The 19,727-nt window shown below is 47.7% G+C and overlaps 2 protein-coding genes across 7 annotated transcripts in view; both read left to right on the top strand.

Annotated features, from left to right (window-relative positions):
• RALY (RALY heterogeneous nuclear ribonucleoprotein) overlaps positions 1 to 9,835 on the top strand; it is a 277,650-nt gene extending 267,815 nt beyond the window's left edge. For 5 of the 6 annotated variants that reach the window (XM_073309892.2, XM_073309890.2, XM_073309888.2 and 2 more), the window contains 2 exons: positions 7,673 to 7,721; positions 7,951 to 9,835. In XM_073309892.2, coding sequence (XP_073165993.1) covers positions 7,673 to 7,717 — 45 coding nt within the window. In that variant the 3' untranslated portion in view covers positions 7,718 to 7,721; positions 7,951 to 9,835. The remainder of the gene's footprint in view (positions 1 to 7,672; positions 7,722 to 7,950) is intronic. The other variant, XM_073309893.2, reaches the window with a different exon arrangement.
• A 1,121-nt stretch (positions 9,836 to 10,956) lies between these two features.
• LOC140896947 (uncharacterized) lies at positions 10,957 to 15,473 on the top strand. The gene is made up of 2 exons (XM_073309130.1): positions 10,957 to 14,231; positions 14,810 to 15,473. The coding sequence occupies exons 1-2, from the start codon at positions 13,568 to 13,570 to the stop codon at positions 15,349 to 15,351; spliced, it is 1,206 nt and encodes a 401-aa protein (XP_073165231.1). The 5' UTR covers positions 10,957 to 13,567; the 3' UTR covers positions 15,352 to 15,473.
• Positions 15,474 to 19,727: the final 4,254 nt, after the last annotated feature.

Genomic DNA, 19,727 nt, shown 5'->3' with positions numbered 1-19,727 from the left:
ACGTAGCACAGATATGTTATTACAGCACCACATTCATAATGATTTGCATTTGCAGAGTGTCTTTCATCCAGACAGAGCCCAAATTCTCACAGCAGGTTGCAAAATCTGTAGAAGCAGAGCCTTCACCCACCACTGAAATGTGGCCACCTCTGGGGAATTATGGCAGCTGTTTCTCAGCACAGGTCCTGGGCCTCAACCCAGCAAAACATTGACACATGCTTAAGTTTAAGCATGTGGGCTCTGATTCAGGAAAGCACTGAAGCATGCACTTATTCCCATCCCAACTAAAGGCAGCACTTAAGCATGTGCTTAACTTTACACATGTGCTTAAGTTCCATTGACTTCAGTGGGATTGAAATATGTGCTTAATATGAAGTACATGTTTAACGGTATGCTGTATGGATCTGGGGTTGTGACTACTCCCATTGAAGCCAACTGGGCTATTCGCCCAGTAGTAGTTAAGCATCTACTTAAGTGCTTTGCAAGATCAGGACCCTGCTTAGATACTACCGTGATAGGAGCCTTTGCAAGGCATATTATAATTAGAGAAAGCTCAGTTGTTTCCCCAAATTAAGGTTAAAGCAAGACTCTGATAATGAACACACACAGTCCTCTAACTTAGTGAAAAAGTTCTCAAAGGCCCTGCCACTTGTCAGGCTGCATCTTACCACCAGATGGCATTTTCTCACAAACTTTAAGGCACAAACTTTAAATCACAAATGCCATTTTCAAGATATTTTAATCCCAAAATTGCAATGTTTAAACATTTCTGCAATAACTTCCAATGGGTTTTTTTACTCCTTCCATTCTATGTATCCCTTGACTTACAAACATCAGAACTAGAGCCAGGTGAAATTTTTCATCTGAAACTTTTTTTGCTGAACATGCAGATTCATGTCAACTGAAATATTTCATGAATTCATGTTGATTTCGCCAAACTGTTTTGGTTGAAAAGAAGCCTAAAAAAATTCTGAAAAAAATCAAAATGTTTCCATTTTTCAGTGCAAAATGACTTTTTGTTCAGAAATGGACTTCTTTTTAAAAAATGTATAGTTTAAAAAAGCTGGAAAATGAAACAAAGCATTCTGTTTCATGTTGAATATAACATTGCCTTCGACCTGCAACAAATGATTTTTCTTTTTGGTTTTCCAAAATTTTCAAAAAAACAATTGTTTCGAGTCAGCCCAAAACATACAATTTTTTTTTTTTAAACAGCCAGTGAACCAAAAAAAATACAGGTATTCACACCACTTTAACCAGAACAGTCCTCATCTGTTGGTGTCCCTGAAGATCGGGGCTTTTTATTACTTTTTCTCAGAAGTCTCTCATACCTAAAAAAGTTATTCACCCCTGGTCTGATTTATAGGTTTGCCACCTTTCTAATTTCTGGTAACCAGACCCCTGAGGCCCTGCCCTTGCTCTGCCTCTTCCCTTAAGTCCCCACTCCCCCTCTCCCGCCCTCTTTGCCACCTCTTCCCCCCAGAGGCTTCACCTCTTTCCCCGAGGCCTGGCCCCCATCGCTCTCTCCTCTCCCCCATCCCCCCATCGCTTGCTGCATTGTCTGAAGGAGCCTGCCTGCAGGTAGGAAGCGGCCCTGGCTGAGCAGGGTCTGGCATGGGTTAATGACCCGGTGCCTCCCCTGCCCCTGCGATAACCAGACTTTTGGTTTGGGTGCCATTTAGGGTTGCCAGGTCCCCAAAAACCAGGCATCAGGCAACCCTAAATGGCACCCAGACCCAGAAACCAAAACCTGGATTGTCTGGGTGAAAGCCAGATGGATGCAACCCCAGTTCAGATAGGCCACATATCTTAAACTGTTAGCTCGTGAGGTGCAGGGACTGAATCTTCCTGTGTGTGTACAGCACCTTGCACAATGAGGCCTTGATCCTGACTGGAGCCTCTGTTCTCTACTGCAATAAGCATCTTCTTTGTTTGACACATAGCTTTACATGTAGCTTCTTTTGCATATGTCATTTACATAGAGAATGTGGGGTGAAGTCCTATGACCGTTGTTATACAAGGAGTCAGAGTAGATGATCATTATGATCTGCTATGGTCTTAAAATCTGAGTCTATGAGCCAATCACTTTATGCCTCAGCAGATACAAATAAGCTTTAGCCAAATGAGTTGCCCTTCTGCACACCTTTTGAGAAGCATCTTCCAAGGGTCTCATCCAAAGCCCATGGAAATGGATGGGATCCCTTCCATTGCCTTTAATGGGCTTTGGGTCAGGCCTGTATTACACAGCTTAGAAGGTGTGTAGGAGGGGAGCTCCATTGCTGCAGACTTCGCAAGATGCTCAATACAGGAGTTGCCCCTGCATGTCTCCTAAGGTGAGGGCGCATCTCTTGTGACCATCCATCTCCTCAGGCGAGGAGTTCATTGAGCAAAAGCTCATGCATCTAAATTTGATGCATAAAACGGACGACACTAGCCACATAAGTAATGTATAGGTGAAGAAGTGAATATTTAGCTCTTATAGAGCACTTTTCCTCAGTAGATTGCAAACATGCTTTACAAAGGAGGTTGATAGTGTTAGCCCCATTTTACAGATGGTGAAACTGAGGCAAGATATGTAAATTGATTTGTCCAAAATTAGAGGCCACTGTCAGAGTTGGGAATAGAACCCATTGGAACAATTTACCTAGGATTGTGGTGGACCCCCTATCACTGGCTATTTTTAAATCAAGATTGGATGTTTTTCTAAATGATCTGCTCTAGGAATTATGTTGGGACAGTTCTCTGGCCTGTGTTATATGGGAGGTCAGACTAGATGATCATAATGGTCCCTTTGGGTCTTGGACTCTACGAATAAATGAACTCAGATCTCCTGAATCTCAGTTCAGTGCACGCTATCCGCTAGGCCACACTGCCAAAAAGCGTATGGAAATATTTAACAATGGTATTGGCTAAAGCTGTAACATTTAAATGAACCTAGGGGAGTTAGACACCAAACACCCATTGAAAGTCAATAGAAGTAGGGCACCTATCTCCTTTGTCCCTGTGGAAATCCCACAATAGAAGTTTAGTAACTACACAAATGCCATATTCTGCCCCTGGTGTTTGTGCCAGTTTCCCCTGGACCCCGGCGGGATTGGGGTGATCAAGCTCTAAATTTAATACCCCAGTCCACAGACCTCAAATAGAAATGGAACTGGGCCCTCTTACAGAATGGGTCAGATGCCCTGGCCTTAGGAAGCATCTCCAGCCCTGCAGAGTTCAGAAGGTGAGCAGGACGGGTGCCTGCAGCAGGTCTGCACGGCCAAGCCGCCAGCGTGGCTTGGTTGGGGTGCCAGAGAAGCAGCGAGCATGGCAATGCAGGGAGAGGCAGTCTGCATGTTTCGGGCCAAATTCCCTGCAGATGTAAATGGCTGCAGCTCCATGGACTTTGATGGAATTTGGCTTATTTACTTGAACAGCGAATTTGGGCCCTCGAGGCTAGATCCACAAAGGGGACTTAGGCTTACCTTAGCAATGGCTAACTTTACGTCCCCTGCTGCCCAGCAGACCTCAGGTCTCCCACCTCCCTTGAGTGCCCTAGCCTTGTTCCACTTTGTCTAAAATACTTAAATGTTCATTGGAGCAGGGATTTGAATGTGACTCACATCCCAGGTGAGTGCCCAGACCACTGAGCTCTAGAGTTATTCTCTCAGAGCTTGTCTACACTTACCGGAGGATCGATGCTGCAGCGATCAACGCATCGGCGGTCGATTTAGCGTGAAGACCCACTAAATTGACCGCCGATCGCTCTCTCGTTGACTCCTGTACTCCACCAGATCAAGAAGAGTAGGGGGAGTCAACGGGAGAGTCGACGTCACATAGTGTGGATCCTGCGGTAAGTAGATCTAAGCTACATCAACTTGAGTTATGCTGTTCACATAACTCAAATTGCGTAGCTTATATCGTCTTTTCCCTTTAGTGTAGACAAGGCCTCACTCTCTCCGGCTTGTGCCTACTTTGATGAGGTCTGGTGCCTTTGCTATGCATGATAAAGAGATCCCGTGGCACCATTTCTTGCTATCACATATTCATCACAAGAATGATCTTTCATTTGATGCAAGAGGGCTGGAACAATTTTTATTGTGGGGGTGCTGCTGATGGAAACCATGGATTTGGTGTTTGTTTTTCCTACTTCAAGCCGGGGTGGGGGGGAAGCAGCACCCCCAACACTCCTAGTTCCAGCACCACTGATTTGATGTGTATTCACTTGCATACCTTTCTGCATTCACTACCAGCCACATTAGGCTTTGCAATGGGCACTTATTCTAGCCAGAATGCACTTATGCATTGCTGTTTTGATTCTAGTTACTGTCAACGTGGCCTCTTCATTCTCAGCCTCTGATTTCAGTAGCTTATAATTTCCTGAAATAACTCCCTTTGGGGTCAAAAATAGAACATGTTTGTTCTCAACCCAGAAGGTGAACGGGTTTGGAGAAGACCTCAGCAGCTGCTCTGGCAAACTGCGGACCCAATTCTCCTTTCACTTACAGAGCTTTTAGAAGGCTGGTTCTCTACTGAGTTCAGTGGAGTTACTCTGATTGATACCCAGAGTGACGGAGATCAGAATTGGACCCTAAATATTTGCCAAGGCAATTTTTGGTCAAATGGAAAAATGCATTTTCCCTATTTATTATCAGAATTATTTTTTGAAAAAGTAAACAAGGACTGTTAAAACAAACTAACCCTGGCTCATATTTGTGAGGTGCATTTCCCACTGCAAGCAATGGGAGCTGTGAGGAAGCAGTCTTTCTTGGGGATTGGCTCTCTGCTAATGCAGTGTTGAGGTTGCCGTTTTAATTGCACAAATGTCTGGGAATTCAGAATTACATTTTCCACATGAAATTTTCACTCATCCCCCCAGCACGTAATCATTACCATCGGGGTCATTGTTACCTGATTTCAGAATAGAGGGTTAAATCCTGCAGACTCAATTAATCCAAAACTCCCATTGCATTGACTGGGTGTTTTACCAGAGTAAAGATTAGGTAAAGACAGCAGCATTAGCCCCCACTGTATGTGCAAGAATATAAATCACTACAGATGAGCATTTACATTTTAGAAAGAGTTTCCAGTTAAATATACTGTAAAATAGTGACTTGGGGGGAAACTTACAAAAATACATACCCCCTTATTTACAAAAACTATGATATTATACAGTAATTGCCCCCAAAATGGCAGTCACATTAATGTAACCCATATTGTTTTGAATATTACTTTTGAATACTATAGTGTTATTGGTTTTGATGGCTGAGTAAAGGCAGAAAACAGGCTCCTGGAGGAGAGAGTTGCAGCGTGAAAAGATGGGTTAAAAAACTGCAGCTCTTACAAGAACCATAAACGGAAAACATCTGGTCCGGCCATGCACTTTGCAGAAGGCAACAAGCGGTAAAAAGACCATTATAGAGTGAAGGCAAATCTAGAACAGGTCCAACAAAAACAGGAAAAAGTCAAAGCCCATCCCTGCAGCAGGATGGAGGAGAGAAAAAGCAAGGGACATACAGGCCAGCGGGAAGACAGAATATAGCAACCACTGAACAGAGTGGAGGCAAAAGGCTGCCACTCTGCTGACTAAATCAATGAGCCCCTGGCCCCCTGCATCTAATGGCAGGAACAACAAAGCAGGGTGCAGCCAGTGGTAACTATTCAAACAAATATGCCTCAGAATCTGATCCAAAAGGCCCGGGGGGGGGGGGGGGGGGGGGCACTAGCCCAGGCCACCTGTGGACACAAGACTGTTGGCAATCAAAACCCATCCCTGAAAAGAGAATCCAGGAAGGAGCCATTTCAGATCTGAAAAAAAAACCCAACCCATTAAACCCAGAGGTGCCCCATTGCAACTGTTGGGTCAACCAAGGGGGACCACAACACTGGCAAGAGCCCAATAAGATTGAATGGCTCTTAGCGCACTTCCTATCTAGCTGACTGGCTGGGACATCAGGAATCAGTGAGGACTCAGAGAGATCTTTGTCCTCTTCATCTCCCTCATGCTCCATCAGCTCAGAAGAACATTGAGCCACCACTCTAATATTCTCACCATTCACAAAGGAGGGAGATTCAGTGGGAGCAGCTGTCACACCAATTGTCCAAGAGTGGCAGGCAGTGCAGTCCCAGGCTGGGACCCAGCATCATCAGTGCAGCATGCAGGATTGGGGGCTTGAGGACTCACCAGGCCAGGGGAAGACAGCACCCCACTGGGAGTTCCAGGCATGGAGCTACCATCCAGTGCAATGCTATCCTCCTTCTTGGGGTACACAGCTCCATCCTCAGCCATTGCCAGCAGGTCAAGGGCCGTCAGAGTCTTAGCCCATTTAGAAACAGCACTGCAAAAGTCCATCTCGTCAATCCGTTCTTCACCCCATCTCTAGAACCTATTTCTGCTTCCTGCAAGGGAGGTGCTCCTCAATCTCCTGGACTCGCATCTGTCCAGCTGCAATTGACAGGGTCACAATAGAGGGTTCCTCTCTGGGGGCTGCTACCTGGACAACGGCAGGCCACATATGCTGAGTGAGGGGATAGAATCTGGCAGTACAGATGCAAGTTAATTGATGTCCCAGCACCCTCCACACTATCCGGGGGTCCCATATTCTAATCAGGAACCCCCGAGCCAGTCATGCATGGACAGGAACCCCTCAAGTGACCAGCAGTACCTCACAGGAAACACCATCTATACGGTGCTTTAAAACCAGGTTCAAGGCTGTTTAGAACCACCTAAACCTAGTGGCAGAATGACATAACATATTTCACATCTGCATACTAACAGGAGAAACTCCCATCCCATAATGGAAGAGATCAGACACTAGCGTCTCACTGAAGGAAGTGGGGACATTACAGGAGTAAACTAGGGAAAAACTTGAACAAAAGATTCCTTGATCGGAGTCCTTCCAGCACCAAATTATTCACAAACTGCTCCTCGGCCAGTAAAATCACTATAGATTTGTTCATTCAAGAGGCATTTTTTATATTAGCATGGCCAATAACCTCACCTACACTCAGCAACACACTTCCCAGTGCAGGAGATAGCAGGCACACACCAAACCTAGTGCTTGCAGGTCAAACCACTAAACCCATCTGAAATCGATCCCATGAACCCGATCTGAACCCCCCACGATGCCCAAGGAGAAGGCCAGGGACCCAACAACGCCCCTAAAACAATGAAACAGCAAGTAACAAAACAGAAACAAACACAGACTAACAGAAGCCCAGTTAGTGTGCACAGCATGTAACAAACATAGCATCACCCTCAGAAGCTCCCACCATCCTGAGAGAGCTAGATCTGTGGTTAGAGCACTCCCTGGGGTGGTAGGAGCCCCAGAATCCAGTCCCCCTGCTCCAACGACTCTAATTTACCCAGAATGCAACAGCTTCAACAGGAGAGACTGAGAGGGCATAAACAACAAGCAACCACCTGTAGGATTTGGCCGTTTGCTATGTTCCCTGCATGCTTTCAGTGCTGTGTGTGAATATCCATGCTAGGGACCCCAACTGTTGCTGCTTCCCAGTGACATTATATATTCCATCCATGTTCCTGGATGATTTGACACCTTCCCCACCCTCCATCTTTTCCACCATGGTCTGAGCTAATCATTGAACTCCCCGTGCTGGAACTGCCCAAGAGGAGGGGCTAATGTTGATTTCCTGTTTCTGTTTCTCTTTGCCTTTTCCCTCCCACCAGGAGAACAGCCATTACAGAGTTATGGAGGACGCCAGCCTACAGTAAGCAGGTACAGCTAGCGCAGCTCTCAAGTCTCCAAGGGTTGCATGCTGGATTCGGGGGAAACGTTTCCCCCTTATGTATCTTAGCTTCTTTGGAAGATGCGTCGCCCAACAAACCCTGTGCATTTTCCCAGCACCAAGCCTGGCTGCTCAGCTGGGCTCTGGATTGACCCCTAAGTTCATCTCCTAAATCACACGGAGAGTGACGCTCCTGTTTTTCTCCCTCCTCTCTCGTAGTAGCACATTCAGAGCAGCGATGAACACCAGTGTGAGGAGAGCACAAGGTTATACCCTGGACTGGCATGCTGAGCCGGACAAGCATAAAATGCAGGGCTGCTGTCATCTCCGCCTGGCATTCCAAAGGAGAAACATGGACCGACATCTTCAACCCATCTGTAAAGCAAAAACAAAGAAAACCAGTCATCCAAGTGGATCCCTGCTCCTCAGAGCCCTGCTGCTGGCCTAGGCAGTGGACAAATACACGCTCCATGACCGTCACTGACCACTCTCTGGGATGGAGGTTGTATTGTAAAATGAATCGGGGACGTTGCAGAGCTGTCCTTAGAGGCGGGAAGACATAGCTAGTCGTAATCCAATAAAGAATTTAGTTCCTGAGGTAGAAGGGGCCGGCGTGTTTGTTAATTGGGGAAATGAGTATGTTGGTCTGGACAATTTGTAGTTTCACACATATGATCATGTTCATGAATGGGGCAGAGGGGCACCTTTCCTCCTCGGACCGATCACCTCGTTCCGAGTCCTTTTTACCCCATGAGCCACCTTGGATGCACGGTCACCTCCAAGTGTAAGGGAATCGGTACCATACCCCTTGTTCTGCACTGGGCTCCTTGGACCACCATGTCAGCACGAAGAGAGAGAAGGAAGCCATCAACAGGAGAATAGGTGAGCCAGAGCAGCAGAAACAGAGCACCTTTAGTCTTCAGAGGTCTGGTTTCTTAGCCATCCGACTGACAATGTGTAACTAAAGGGTAAGCAGGCAAACAGTCACTGTGGAATAAGGGGGTGTGGGTGAAAGTGGACCCAGGTGGCTAGTGTGACACCCTTTTATTGGACAATCAAACAGTTCAGGCTGAGGGGTGCGATGCCACCTCTTCCCCTCTGGCCCAATCCCCTATGGCAGCATGGTCACACACAATCCCTCGCTCCAGCCTCCCTCTGGGCCTTCAAGGTCTGGCTGGGAGGCGGTGCGGGAGAGATGAGCTGGTCCCTGCACCAGACCCTGAAGGCTCCACTCTGCATCGATGTGTATTGCAATGGGGCTGGGGGGGGGGGGGGTGTAGTAACTCACCTGAGCATAAAAGACTTGTGAGGGTTAGTGTCCGGCATGCTGGGCCTGAGGGAATTAGAGCATCCACTTCCCTCTCCACTCCTGAGTTCACACTGCCCTTAGCCCACTCACAGCCCAGAAGACAAAGGTCAGCAGACATGGGTGGTTTCTTCAAATGAAACAGTCTGTAAAAGGACCCCCACTTCCCCATCTGTTGCACGGTCACAGATTCCCTCTTTATTGGGCTTATTCCTAGTCTCTGGCTTCAGAGGTTGATGGGGCTGAGACTCAGTCCACACTGACATGCCAACCGGAGCCCCCCCCCGCACCCTCTCGAGTGCTGCCCATGTCTTCTCCTTGACCAACTCCAAGAAACTGGATGAAACAAAGCAGAACCACAGAGAGCCGCTTGAACAGTTTCCCAGCGGCATCCTGGTTTCTGCTCCAGCACTCAAACCCAGGCCTCTCACAGAGTCTTTAGGAGGGAGACAGAGTGGAAAGCAAGCCATGGGGCCGTGCTTCCCTCCCCGAAAGAGCCTGGCCTGCTTGTAAGCATGGCTTTTGAAGCACAACGTTTTACTTGCATTTCGTCGTTGGAAATAATCATGAGGGCTAAAAGGGACGACCATTCTTTTCTTTTCCTTCTCCTCTTCCTTCCATGTTTCAGTTCTGGTACTATTTGTTTGTCCATTGTGCTGTGCCGAGCCGTTGTAGCATTGTTGTCTAGGCTTTGAGAGATGAGCTGCAATTTTTTGCTATGAACTGACCATGATGCTAATATGTGGGAAGAAGGTGGCCTTGTATATAAAATCCTGTATAATAAAAAAAAGGAAATTACTCCACCTCTGCTGTCTTCTCTCTCACCTTTTCAGGACCTCTGGGACCCATCTGGTGTTTCTGGATTCACTCTTTCCTGTTTCATCTCTGCCAGTGGGTTTGCTTTGCCTGGGATGAGGCATAGTCTGTTGGGTTGAAAAAAACTCTTCTGGATTAGAGGATGTTTTGTCTGTAAGACCCTGATTCTGTTCCACATGGAGATCCCCTCAGTGCAGGACAGCAGGGAGGAGCCATCCAGGAGCCAGTTACAGCTCCTTGGATCTCATGGCACATTTGCACTGGCTCCCAACCCCAACAGCTTAGGACAGGCTAGGTGCTGCTCTAATTTATGCCAACCTGCAATGGTTACAAATGGTCTCTAAGCAAGTGTTGCTAATTCATGATTTTATTGAGAATCTCATGACATTTGATGTTCTTCTTAAAGTCCCACCTCCTGGAGGCATATGAGTCGGTGAGACTCTCATCTTGCTTTTTTTTAAAGTAAGTCGGTAGGCCTCTGGGTTGCAGAGAAAAACTTGAGTGAATGAACTAAAAGCCACCTAAAGGTTCAGAAACCAGAAGGCAAATACAAAGAACCCAAAATGTATTATTATTTTTAATAATCTCATGATTTTTCAAGACAATCTCATTATTTCTGGGTCCTAATTCAATGGCCAGGTTTGGCGTAGCAGATGTAAAACTGGTGTAAGTGAGAGGAGACTCTGACCCATTCAAGTTAATCAGGAGATTGGAGAACCTTTTAATCCCAGCAGAGTGCAGTTCCCTGCCTGGCGACAGCTGGGTCGGAATGCCCTTTGCATCCTGTCCAGACTAGAAAAATTAGAAGTGTTTGGCAAATATCTAAAGTGTTAACTAATCAGCTTTTAAACGCTTCTTAGTATTTAGCGTAGAAAAGCAAGCGGTGTTTAAAAATGCATTAGCTGATCATGGTCAACCCTCCGGTTCCCCCTCCCGCCCAATCATTTTGATGGTCTTGTTTAGAACACATTCTGTCCCACCGAACCTGAATCAGCACGGCTCCTTGTTTGTTACAGAACAGCACAAAGGCATCAGCATACTGGTGGCTCTACAGTGCTTCCAGTTTTTACAGGTCCAGGCCATGCCGATCTGAGTTGTGATTGCACCTAGGAGCTCAGCCAGAGTAATACTTGGCTGGCTAGGCCAAGCTGCTGGCCATGCCACCACGACCAAACTGCTATTTTTAGCATGCTAGCCCAATCAGAGCTAGTGTGAGTATGTCTGCTCGAGCTAAAAATCATGTCACACAGCAGTAGTGTAGCTCTGTCAGAGTCAGCAGTGCAGAGCTCTAACTACACAACCCTGCTGTCATCCCTTAAAAGATACTCTGCTTGTATAAGGTAGTAGTCTGCACAAAATAACAGTACATACATTAACTGAGTTTCAGTCAATATTAAGACTCGTGGTCCCTCAAGGTGCTGTAAATATTCATGAGGCAACAGCTCAGTCAATAATTAGCTCCTGGATAAATAAATGTGGGTATTGAGCCTCTCCAGAAGTCAATTTCCTTTTGACTGTCTCCTCCATGTTCCGATCTCTCATGCTGTGGTCCCTCCTCTCACCTCCCCATGAATTATCCCCAGCTCTTTGCTAATAGCATGCCCCATGACCTTTGTGCCCATTCTTTCTCTCTGCTTTCCCCCTGGGAGACCATTTAAGTCAGCTCCGGAACTTAGCGTTTTGAAGAAAAGCAACCATTGTAACTGCACATTGAACATACGTCAGTGTCTCACCATCTCCATGTTGTGAATTGGAAAAAAAACACTTTTGCTATAACCCTAAATCTAAAGTATGTGTCCTCACCTGTCTCCTCCCTTCCTCCTCCCCCTTGTCCCAAAAAAAGAGCATTTATTAAAACATCTTTTGAATCAAACAGGGATTCAAATGCAGGCTGCTCAGTAGCATTTGCACAATCTACTACTGCGTTTGATGATGATGAGTGATGAATGATGATTGATGTCTTTGCTGAATTTGAAAGCAATGGGCCTGAGTCGCCATTGCCTCACAATGTCTCATCATTTACACCCATGCAAAGTGAGTGTGAAATGCTTTTTCCACTTGCACCATTGTCCTGTTACCCCCTGTTTTGCATAGATGCAAATGATGGCACAAGGTGCAAGGTAAGCAGAGGCCCTGGCCCTGTATGGTTAATATGATTTTTTTTAGAAACTAAGGGGCAAATTCACTGCTGTGGCTGGGATCCACTCAGAGCACCAGAAGTGGGAGGCATCAGGGAGTTCTCTGAGTCTCTGTTCAGTTGTGTCCCAACCCTGGCATAGGTTAGAGCAGCCTTATAAAGTAATTCCATACCTAGAATAATGCAAAGGTGAATTAGGCCCGTTGCCTGTTGAAATGGGCCTTACATGTCTATTGAGACTTATTGGAGGTCCAGGTGTCCAGTCCCCAGGGACGCAAATCCGGAGGTAAAGCAATCACACAGTATAGACTGGAGGGTGGCATATTGCATGATTAATGTTGCTCTGCATTCTGGGTCAATCGGTTAAAAATGTGAATACTGATGAGGTTGGCATACAAAGTGAGACAGATAATCGTTTCATCCAAAGAGCAGCAGGAACATGTTGCAGATCTCAGTGAGAATAGCCTCCCTTCTGAGAGACATACCTGCGTCTAGTCCTATCCTATTCGAGATCCCAAAGAAACATTTAAAACTGGAGATGACATCTAAAAAAAATGTCTGTTGCTGACAGTCCAGAAGAGCATTTCTCAAGATCACCTAAGAAGGGATTTACCAGACAGAAGGAACCAAAGGTTGGTCCATTTCAAGTCTCTCATAATGTTGAGCACATTTTTGGTCACGATACAAAAATCAGTAATTGTGATAATAACGTGGTCAGAATATCCATGAACCACTAGATCAAATATTGTTCATAGAGCGAAGGATCGAAGTGACCCTCTTCCCTTCAGAAAGAGCACTGACGAGGTTCCAGAAGGCAAGAGGAGAGGTGATGTCAAACTGGGATCATGGTACATGAGCTCCTCCAGAACGGAAGGGCCAGATGCTGACCTCACGCAAATCAGTGTCAATCAGGAGCAACTTCACTGGTGTTACTGTAAATCCACACTGGTGTAACTGGGAGGAGAACTTGTCCCACAGACATTAATCCTTTGTGAAAAGCCTGTCCTACTCCTATGGCTCAAGAAGGCCCAAAGGGCCAGATTTTCAAAACTGCCTACAAGAACAACCTCATGCTCACATTTTTGGCACCTAACAAGGACCACATTTTCAAAAATCCCTAGCACCCAATGCATGCCTGGCACACTGAGATCGTCTGAAAACCTGCTCACTTATGCTGGTGCCTAACTTGGAGCAAGGCTGTTTTGGAACTGTGGCCCTTAGTGACAGCAATAAATCCACATCCTAATAACGGCTGGGCACAGAAAGGGATGCTACTTTGGCCCAAATCCCTGTTGCTCTCTTTATTCTAGGCCCTGGTCTACACTAGGAGTTGAGGTCATATCTAGCAGCGTTAAATCGATTCAACCCTGCACCCATCCACAAAACGAAGCCCTTTTTTTCGACTTAAAGGGCTCTTAAAATTGATTTCCTTACACCCCCGACAACGGGATTAACGCTGAAATCAGCCTTGCTAGGTCGAATTTGGGGTACTGTGGACACAATTAGACAGTATTGGCCTCTGTGAGCTATCCCAGTGTGCTCCATTGTGACCACTCTGGACAGCACTCTCAACTCAGATGCACTGGCCAGGTAGGCAGGAAAAGGCCCGCGAACTTTTGAATTTCAATTTCCTGTTTGGCCAGCGTGGCAACATGGTGACCATGCAGCGCTCATCAGCAGAGGTGACCATGATGGAGTCCCAGAATCGCAAAAGAGCTCCAGCATGGACCAAACGGGAGGTACGGGATCTGATCGCTGTATGGGGAGAGGAATCCGTGCTATCAGAACTCCATTCCAGTTTTCGAAATGCCAAAACATTTGTCAAAATCTCCCAGGGCATGAAGGACAGAGGCCATAACAGGGACCCGAAGCAGTGCCACGTGAAACTTAAGGAGATGAGGCAAGCCTACCAGAAAACCAGAGAGGTGAACGGCCGCTCCGGGTCAGAGCCCAAAACATGCTGCTTCTATGACGAGCTGCATGCCATTTTAGGAGGGTCAGCCACCACTACCCCATCCGTGTTGTTTGACTCTTTCAATGGAGATGGAGGCAACACGGAAGCAGGTTTTGGGGATGAGGAAGATGATGATGATGAGGTTGTAGATAGCTCACAGCAAGCAAGCGGAGAAACTGGTTTTCCCAACAGCCAGGAACTGTTCCTCACCCTGGACCTGGAGCCAGTACCCCCCGAACCCACCCAAGGCTGCCTCCCGGACCCGCCAGGCAGAGAAGGGACCTCTGGTGAGTGTACGTTTTAAAATACTATACATGGTTTAAAAGCAAGCATATTTAATGATTAATTTGCCCTGGCATTCACGGCTCTCATGGATGTACTCCCAAGCCTTTGCAAAAGGTTTCTGGAGAGGGCAGCCTTATTCCATCCACCATGGTAGGACACTTTACCACTCCAGGTCAGTAGCACGTACTCGGGAATTATTGTAGAACAAAGCATTGCAGTGTATGTTTGCTGGTGTTCAAACAACATCTGTTCTTTATCTCTCTGTGTTATCCTCAGGAGAGTGATATCATTCATGGTCACCTGTTTGAAATAGGGTGCTTTTCTTAAGGGGACATTCAGAGGTGCCTGTTCCTGCTGGGCCGTTTGCCTGTGGCTGAACAGAAATGTTCCCCGCTGTTAGCCACGGGGAGGGGGGAGGGGCTAGCCCTACGCTGGGGGGACGCAAAATGCAACCTTGGAACGAAAGCACATGTGCTATGTATGTAATGTTAACAGCAAGGTTTACCGTGAAAGAGTGTACCCACTGTTCTATAAAATGTGTCTTTTTAAATACCACTGTCCCTTTTATTTTCTCCACCAGCTGCATGTGTTTCAAGGATCACAGGATCTTCTCCTTCCCAGAGGCTAGCAAAGATCAGAAGGCGAAAAAAATGCACTCGTGATGAAATGTTGTCTGAGCTCATGCTGTCCTCCTACACTGACAGAGCACAGACGAATGCGTGGAGGCAGACAATGTCAGAGTGCAGGAAAGCACAAAATGACCGGGAGGAGAGATGGCGGGCTGAAGAGAGTAAGTGGCGGGCTGAAGAGAGGGCTGAAGCTGAAAGGTGGCAACAGCGTGATGAGAGGAGGCAGGACTCAATGGTGAGGCTGCTGGAGGATCAAACTAATATGCTCCAGCATATGGTTGAGCTACAGGAAAGGCAGCTGGAGCACAGACCGCCGCTACAGCCCCTGTGTAACCAACCGCCCTCCTCTCCAAGTTCCACAGTCTCCTCACCCAGGCGCCCAAGAACACGGTGGGGGGGGGGGGCCTCCAGCCACCCAGCCACTCCACCCCAGAGGATTGCCCAAGCAACAGAAGGCTGGCATTCAATAAGTTTTAAAGTTTTAAACTTTTAAAGTGCTGTGTGGCCTTGTCCTTCCCTCCTCCACCACCCCTCCTGGGGCTTCTCTCCTCCACGACCCCTCCTGGGCTACCTTGGTAGTTATCCCCCTATTTGTGTGATGAATTAATAAAGAATGCATGAATGTGAAGCAACAATGACTTTATTGCCTCTGCAAGCAGTGATCGAAGGGAAGAGGGGAGGGTGGTTAGCTTACAGGGAAGTAGAATGAACCAAGGGGTGGGCGGTTTCATCAAGGAGAAACAAACAGAACTTTCATACTGTAGCCTGTCCAGTCATGAAACTGGTTTTCAAAGCTTCTCTGATGCACATCGTGCCCTCCTGTGCTCTTCTAACCGCCCTGGTGTCTGGCTGTGCGTAACCAGCAGCCAGGTGATTTGCCTCAACCTCCCACCCCACCATAAATGTCTCCCCCTTACTCTCACAGACATTGTGGAGCTCACAGCAAGCAGTAATAACAGTGGGAATATTGGTTTTGCTGAGGTCTAACTGAGTCAGTAAACTGCACCAGCGCGCTTTTAAATGTCCAAATGCACATTCTACCATCATTCTGCACTTGCTCAGCCTGTAGTTGAACAGCTCCTGACTACTGTCCAGGCTGCCTGTGTATGGTTTCATGAGCCATGGCATTAAGGGGTAGGCTGGGTCCCCAAGGATAGCTAAAGGCATTTCAACATCCCCAACGGTTATTTTCTGGTCTGGGAATAAAGTCCCTTCCTGCAGCTTTTGAAACAGACCAGAGTCCCTGAAGATGCGAGCGCCATGTACCTTTCCCAGCCATCCCACGTTGATGTTGGTGAAACGTCCCTTGTGATCCACCAGTGCTTGCAGCACTATTGAAAAGTACCCCTTGTGGTTTATGTACTTGCCAGCTTGGTGCTCCGGTGCCAAGATAGGGATATGGGTTCCATCTATGGCCCCACCACAGTTAGGGAATCCCATTGCAGCAAAGCCATCCACTATGACCTGTACATTTCCCAGGGTCACTACCCTTGATATCAGCAGATCTTTGATTGCATTGGCTACTTGCATCACAGCAGCCCCCACAGTAGATTTGCCCACTCCAAATTGATTCCCAACTGACCGGTAGCTGTCTGGCGTTGCAAGCTTCCACAGGGCTATTGCCACTTGCTTCTCAACTGTGAGGGCTGCTCTCATCTTGGTATTATTGCGCCTCAGGGCATGGGAAAGCAAGACACAAAGTTCCATGAAAGTGCCCTTACGCATGCGAAAGTTTTGCAGCCACTGGGAATCGTCCCAGACCTGCAACACTATGCGGTCCCACCAGTCTGCGCTTGTTTCCGGAGCCCAGAATCGGCGTGCCACTGCATGAACCTGCCCCATTAGCACCATGATGCCCACATTGCCAGGGCCCATGCTTTGAGAGAAGTCTGTGTCCATGTCCTCATCACTCTTGTCACTGCGCTGACGTTGCCTACTTGCCCGGTTTCGCTTTGCCAGGTTCTGGTGCTGCATATACTGCTGGATAATGCATGTGGTGTTTAATGTGCTCCTAATTGCCAAAGTGATCTGAGCAGGCTCCATGCTTGCCGTGGTATGGCGTCTGCACAGAAAGAAGGTGCAGAACGATTGTCTGCCGTTGCCCTGACGAAGGGAGGGGCGACTGATGACATGGCTTACAGGGTTGGCTTACAGGGAATTAAAATCAACAAAGGGGGTGGCTTTGCGAGAAACTGAATGGCTCCCTCAAGGATAGAGCTCAAAACCTCAAGGATAGAACTCAAAACTGGGTTTAGCAGGCCATTGATTTCACGGAGGGAGGGAGGAGAAAATGAATACAAAACAAATCTGGTCTATTTCTCATTTTGAGCCACTTCATCTATCTTTATACATCTTGCTGGCAGCAGACTGTGCAGTACGACCGCTAGCCATCATCATCTCCTGGGTGCTCGGCAGAAGACGGTGCCGTATGACTACTTGCCATCGTCTTCTGCTGGCTGCTGATTAAAAGACAGTGCACTGCCGGTAGGACTCAATCGCCATGACACGCAACTTAAAAGGGAAATGACCTGGTTGAGTCACTCCCATGTTTACCCAGGCGCCCCGACCTCATTGAGGTCGGTTAAAAGAGCACCCAGGACTACGTTGATGGTGGCTACCAGTCATACTGCACTGTCTGCTGCCAAAAGGCAATAAACTGCTGCTGTGTAGCAATGCAGTACCACATCTGCCAGCACCCAGGAGACATACGGTGATGGTTAGCTGAGCGGGCTCCATGCTTGCCGTGGTATGGCATCTGCACAGGTAACTCAAGAAAAAAGGTGCAAAACGATTGTCTGCCCTTGCTTTCATGGAAGGAGGGAGAGAAGGGGGGCCTGACAATATGTACCCAGAACCACCAGCAACAATGTTTTAGCCCCATCAGGCACTGGGATTTCCACCCAGAATTCAAATGGACGGCGGAGACTGCGGGAACTGTGGGATAGCTACCCATAGTGCAATGCTCCGGAAGTCAATGGTTGCCTCAGTACTGTGGACACACTCCACCGACTACATGCACTTAGAGCATTTGTGTGGGGACACACACAATCGACTGAATAAAAACACTTTCTACAAAACCAACTTCTATAAATTTGACCTAATTTCGTAGTGTAGACATATCCTAGGTTCCTGCTGTATCACTGGGGAAGCAGGTGCACAATACAGCTCCCGCCTACTGCATCTTGCGTATCAGGTTTTGTTCACTTTTTTCTAGTCACTGCAAATTGTTCCCCTCTGCAAAAAGCATAATAATACATTCACTTAAGGAAAGACTTAATATGGGCCAAATGATAGCCTCACAGTAACTCACACTAAGGCAGGCTACCTCACCACGCAACTGTCACGGATCCTCACCAGCCGCCCAAAAGCTTGCTGTGAAGGGAATCCAAGCCTCTGGATCCTCAGGTGTTTTAAGCTTCCGTGGGTCTCTGTAGGCTACAACATTCTTTCTTCTCTTGGCCTCAGTGGCACATTTCCTGGGCGCCAACTCTCAGTCTGTTACCCTCAAGTTGCAGTGGGGGAGGTCTAGGAAAAATTATTTAACTAGGAGGGTAGTGAAGCACTGGAATGGGTTAGCTAGGGAGGTGGTAGAATCTTCATCATAGAGGTTTTTAAGACCCGGCTTGACAAAGCCCTGGCTGGGATGGTTTAGTTGGGGTTGGTCCTGCTTTGAGCAGGGGGTTGGACTAGAACCTCCTGAGGTCTCTTCCAACCCTAACCTTCTATGATTTCTGGAGCCCCCCAGTAACCAAAATGTACCCTTCTCCTAGAACCGCACCTCAAAGGTATGAGGCTTCCAGGATCTCGTTTCACTTGCTGGAGACACACAGTAGCTGTAGCATATATCACACACAGCCATTTCGTGTAGGATTCTAACACCATTGCGCTTTTACTCAACAGCTAACTCACAAGAGAGGCTATAGCATTTAGGACACAGCAAACTTCCTAACCGCAATGCCCCAAGCTAGCTCACCCTTCCCTGAGGAGCTCTTTGGGGCCCATCTGGGTCCAAGTGGGTAGGAAGGTCCCTTGTCTCATCAAGCTCCTACTTCCTGAGTTGCTGACTTCCTTCTCCCTCATCTTGAGCTGGAGAAAAATGGCCCCCTCAGCAAAGTAACCCCTACCCTTTTATAACTGCCAGTCCCTTTGTCCGGTGACATTCTGCTCAGGTGATTTCAGCCCCCTGCCAGGTGACTTTGTTGCCAAGGCGATCTTCCCTTGAAAAACTAGTTTACTGGAGGGAGGTGGGGACTGCCATTTCTGTCATTTTGATGGTCTATCATCAAAGTTTAACGACTCTGTTGTCAGGCCTTTGCCCTCTACCCTGTTAGAATTTCAGTCCAAGCTGGAAGCAAAGAGAAGACAAAGGGCTGAGTGTTCAAAATGGAGTCTGCAGCTTGGTGAAGAAATATACTAGGGTTGCCAACTCTCTAATGTCTGAAAACTGTACACTACAGCAAGAACCCCCCTCTGCCACCACTCTGCCTCTTCCCCCCAAGGCCATCCCCCACTCCACCTTTTCCCCAGGCCCTGCCCCCCACTCACTGCTCTCCCCTCCTCCCCCTTCCTTGTTGCTCAATCCCCTCCACCTCCACCCACCCCCACCCCCCAAGCTGGGCTCCCTCTTCTCCAGGGCTGGGACAGGAATTGCAGGCCCAACATGGAGTCTGCCTGCCCACGAGCTGCAGGTAGGAGATGACCTTGGCGGAGCAGGGCCTGGAGCGGGATGATGACCTGGTGCCTCCCCTGGCCCATGGTAACCGGACTTTTGGAGTCTGGTCAGATGTACTGCACAGGGTCCCTTTTGACCAGACTTTCCGGTTGAAAACCAGCCATCTGGCAACCCTACCTCGCAAAGAATTCATACAT

Source organism: Lepidochelys kempii, chromosome 13, assembly GCF_965140285.1.
Source record: "Lepidochelys kempii isolate rLepKem1 chromosome 13, rLepKem1.hap1, whole genome shotgun sequence".
NCBI lineage: Eukaryota > Metazoa > Chordata > Testudines > Cheloniidae > Lepidochelys > Lepidochelys kempii.
Note: the sequence above shows the minus strand (reverse complement) of the source record. Positions and strands in the feature narration are given on the sequence as shown.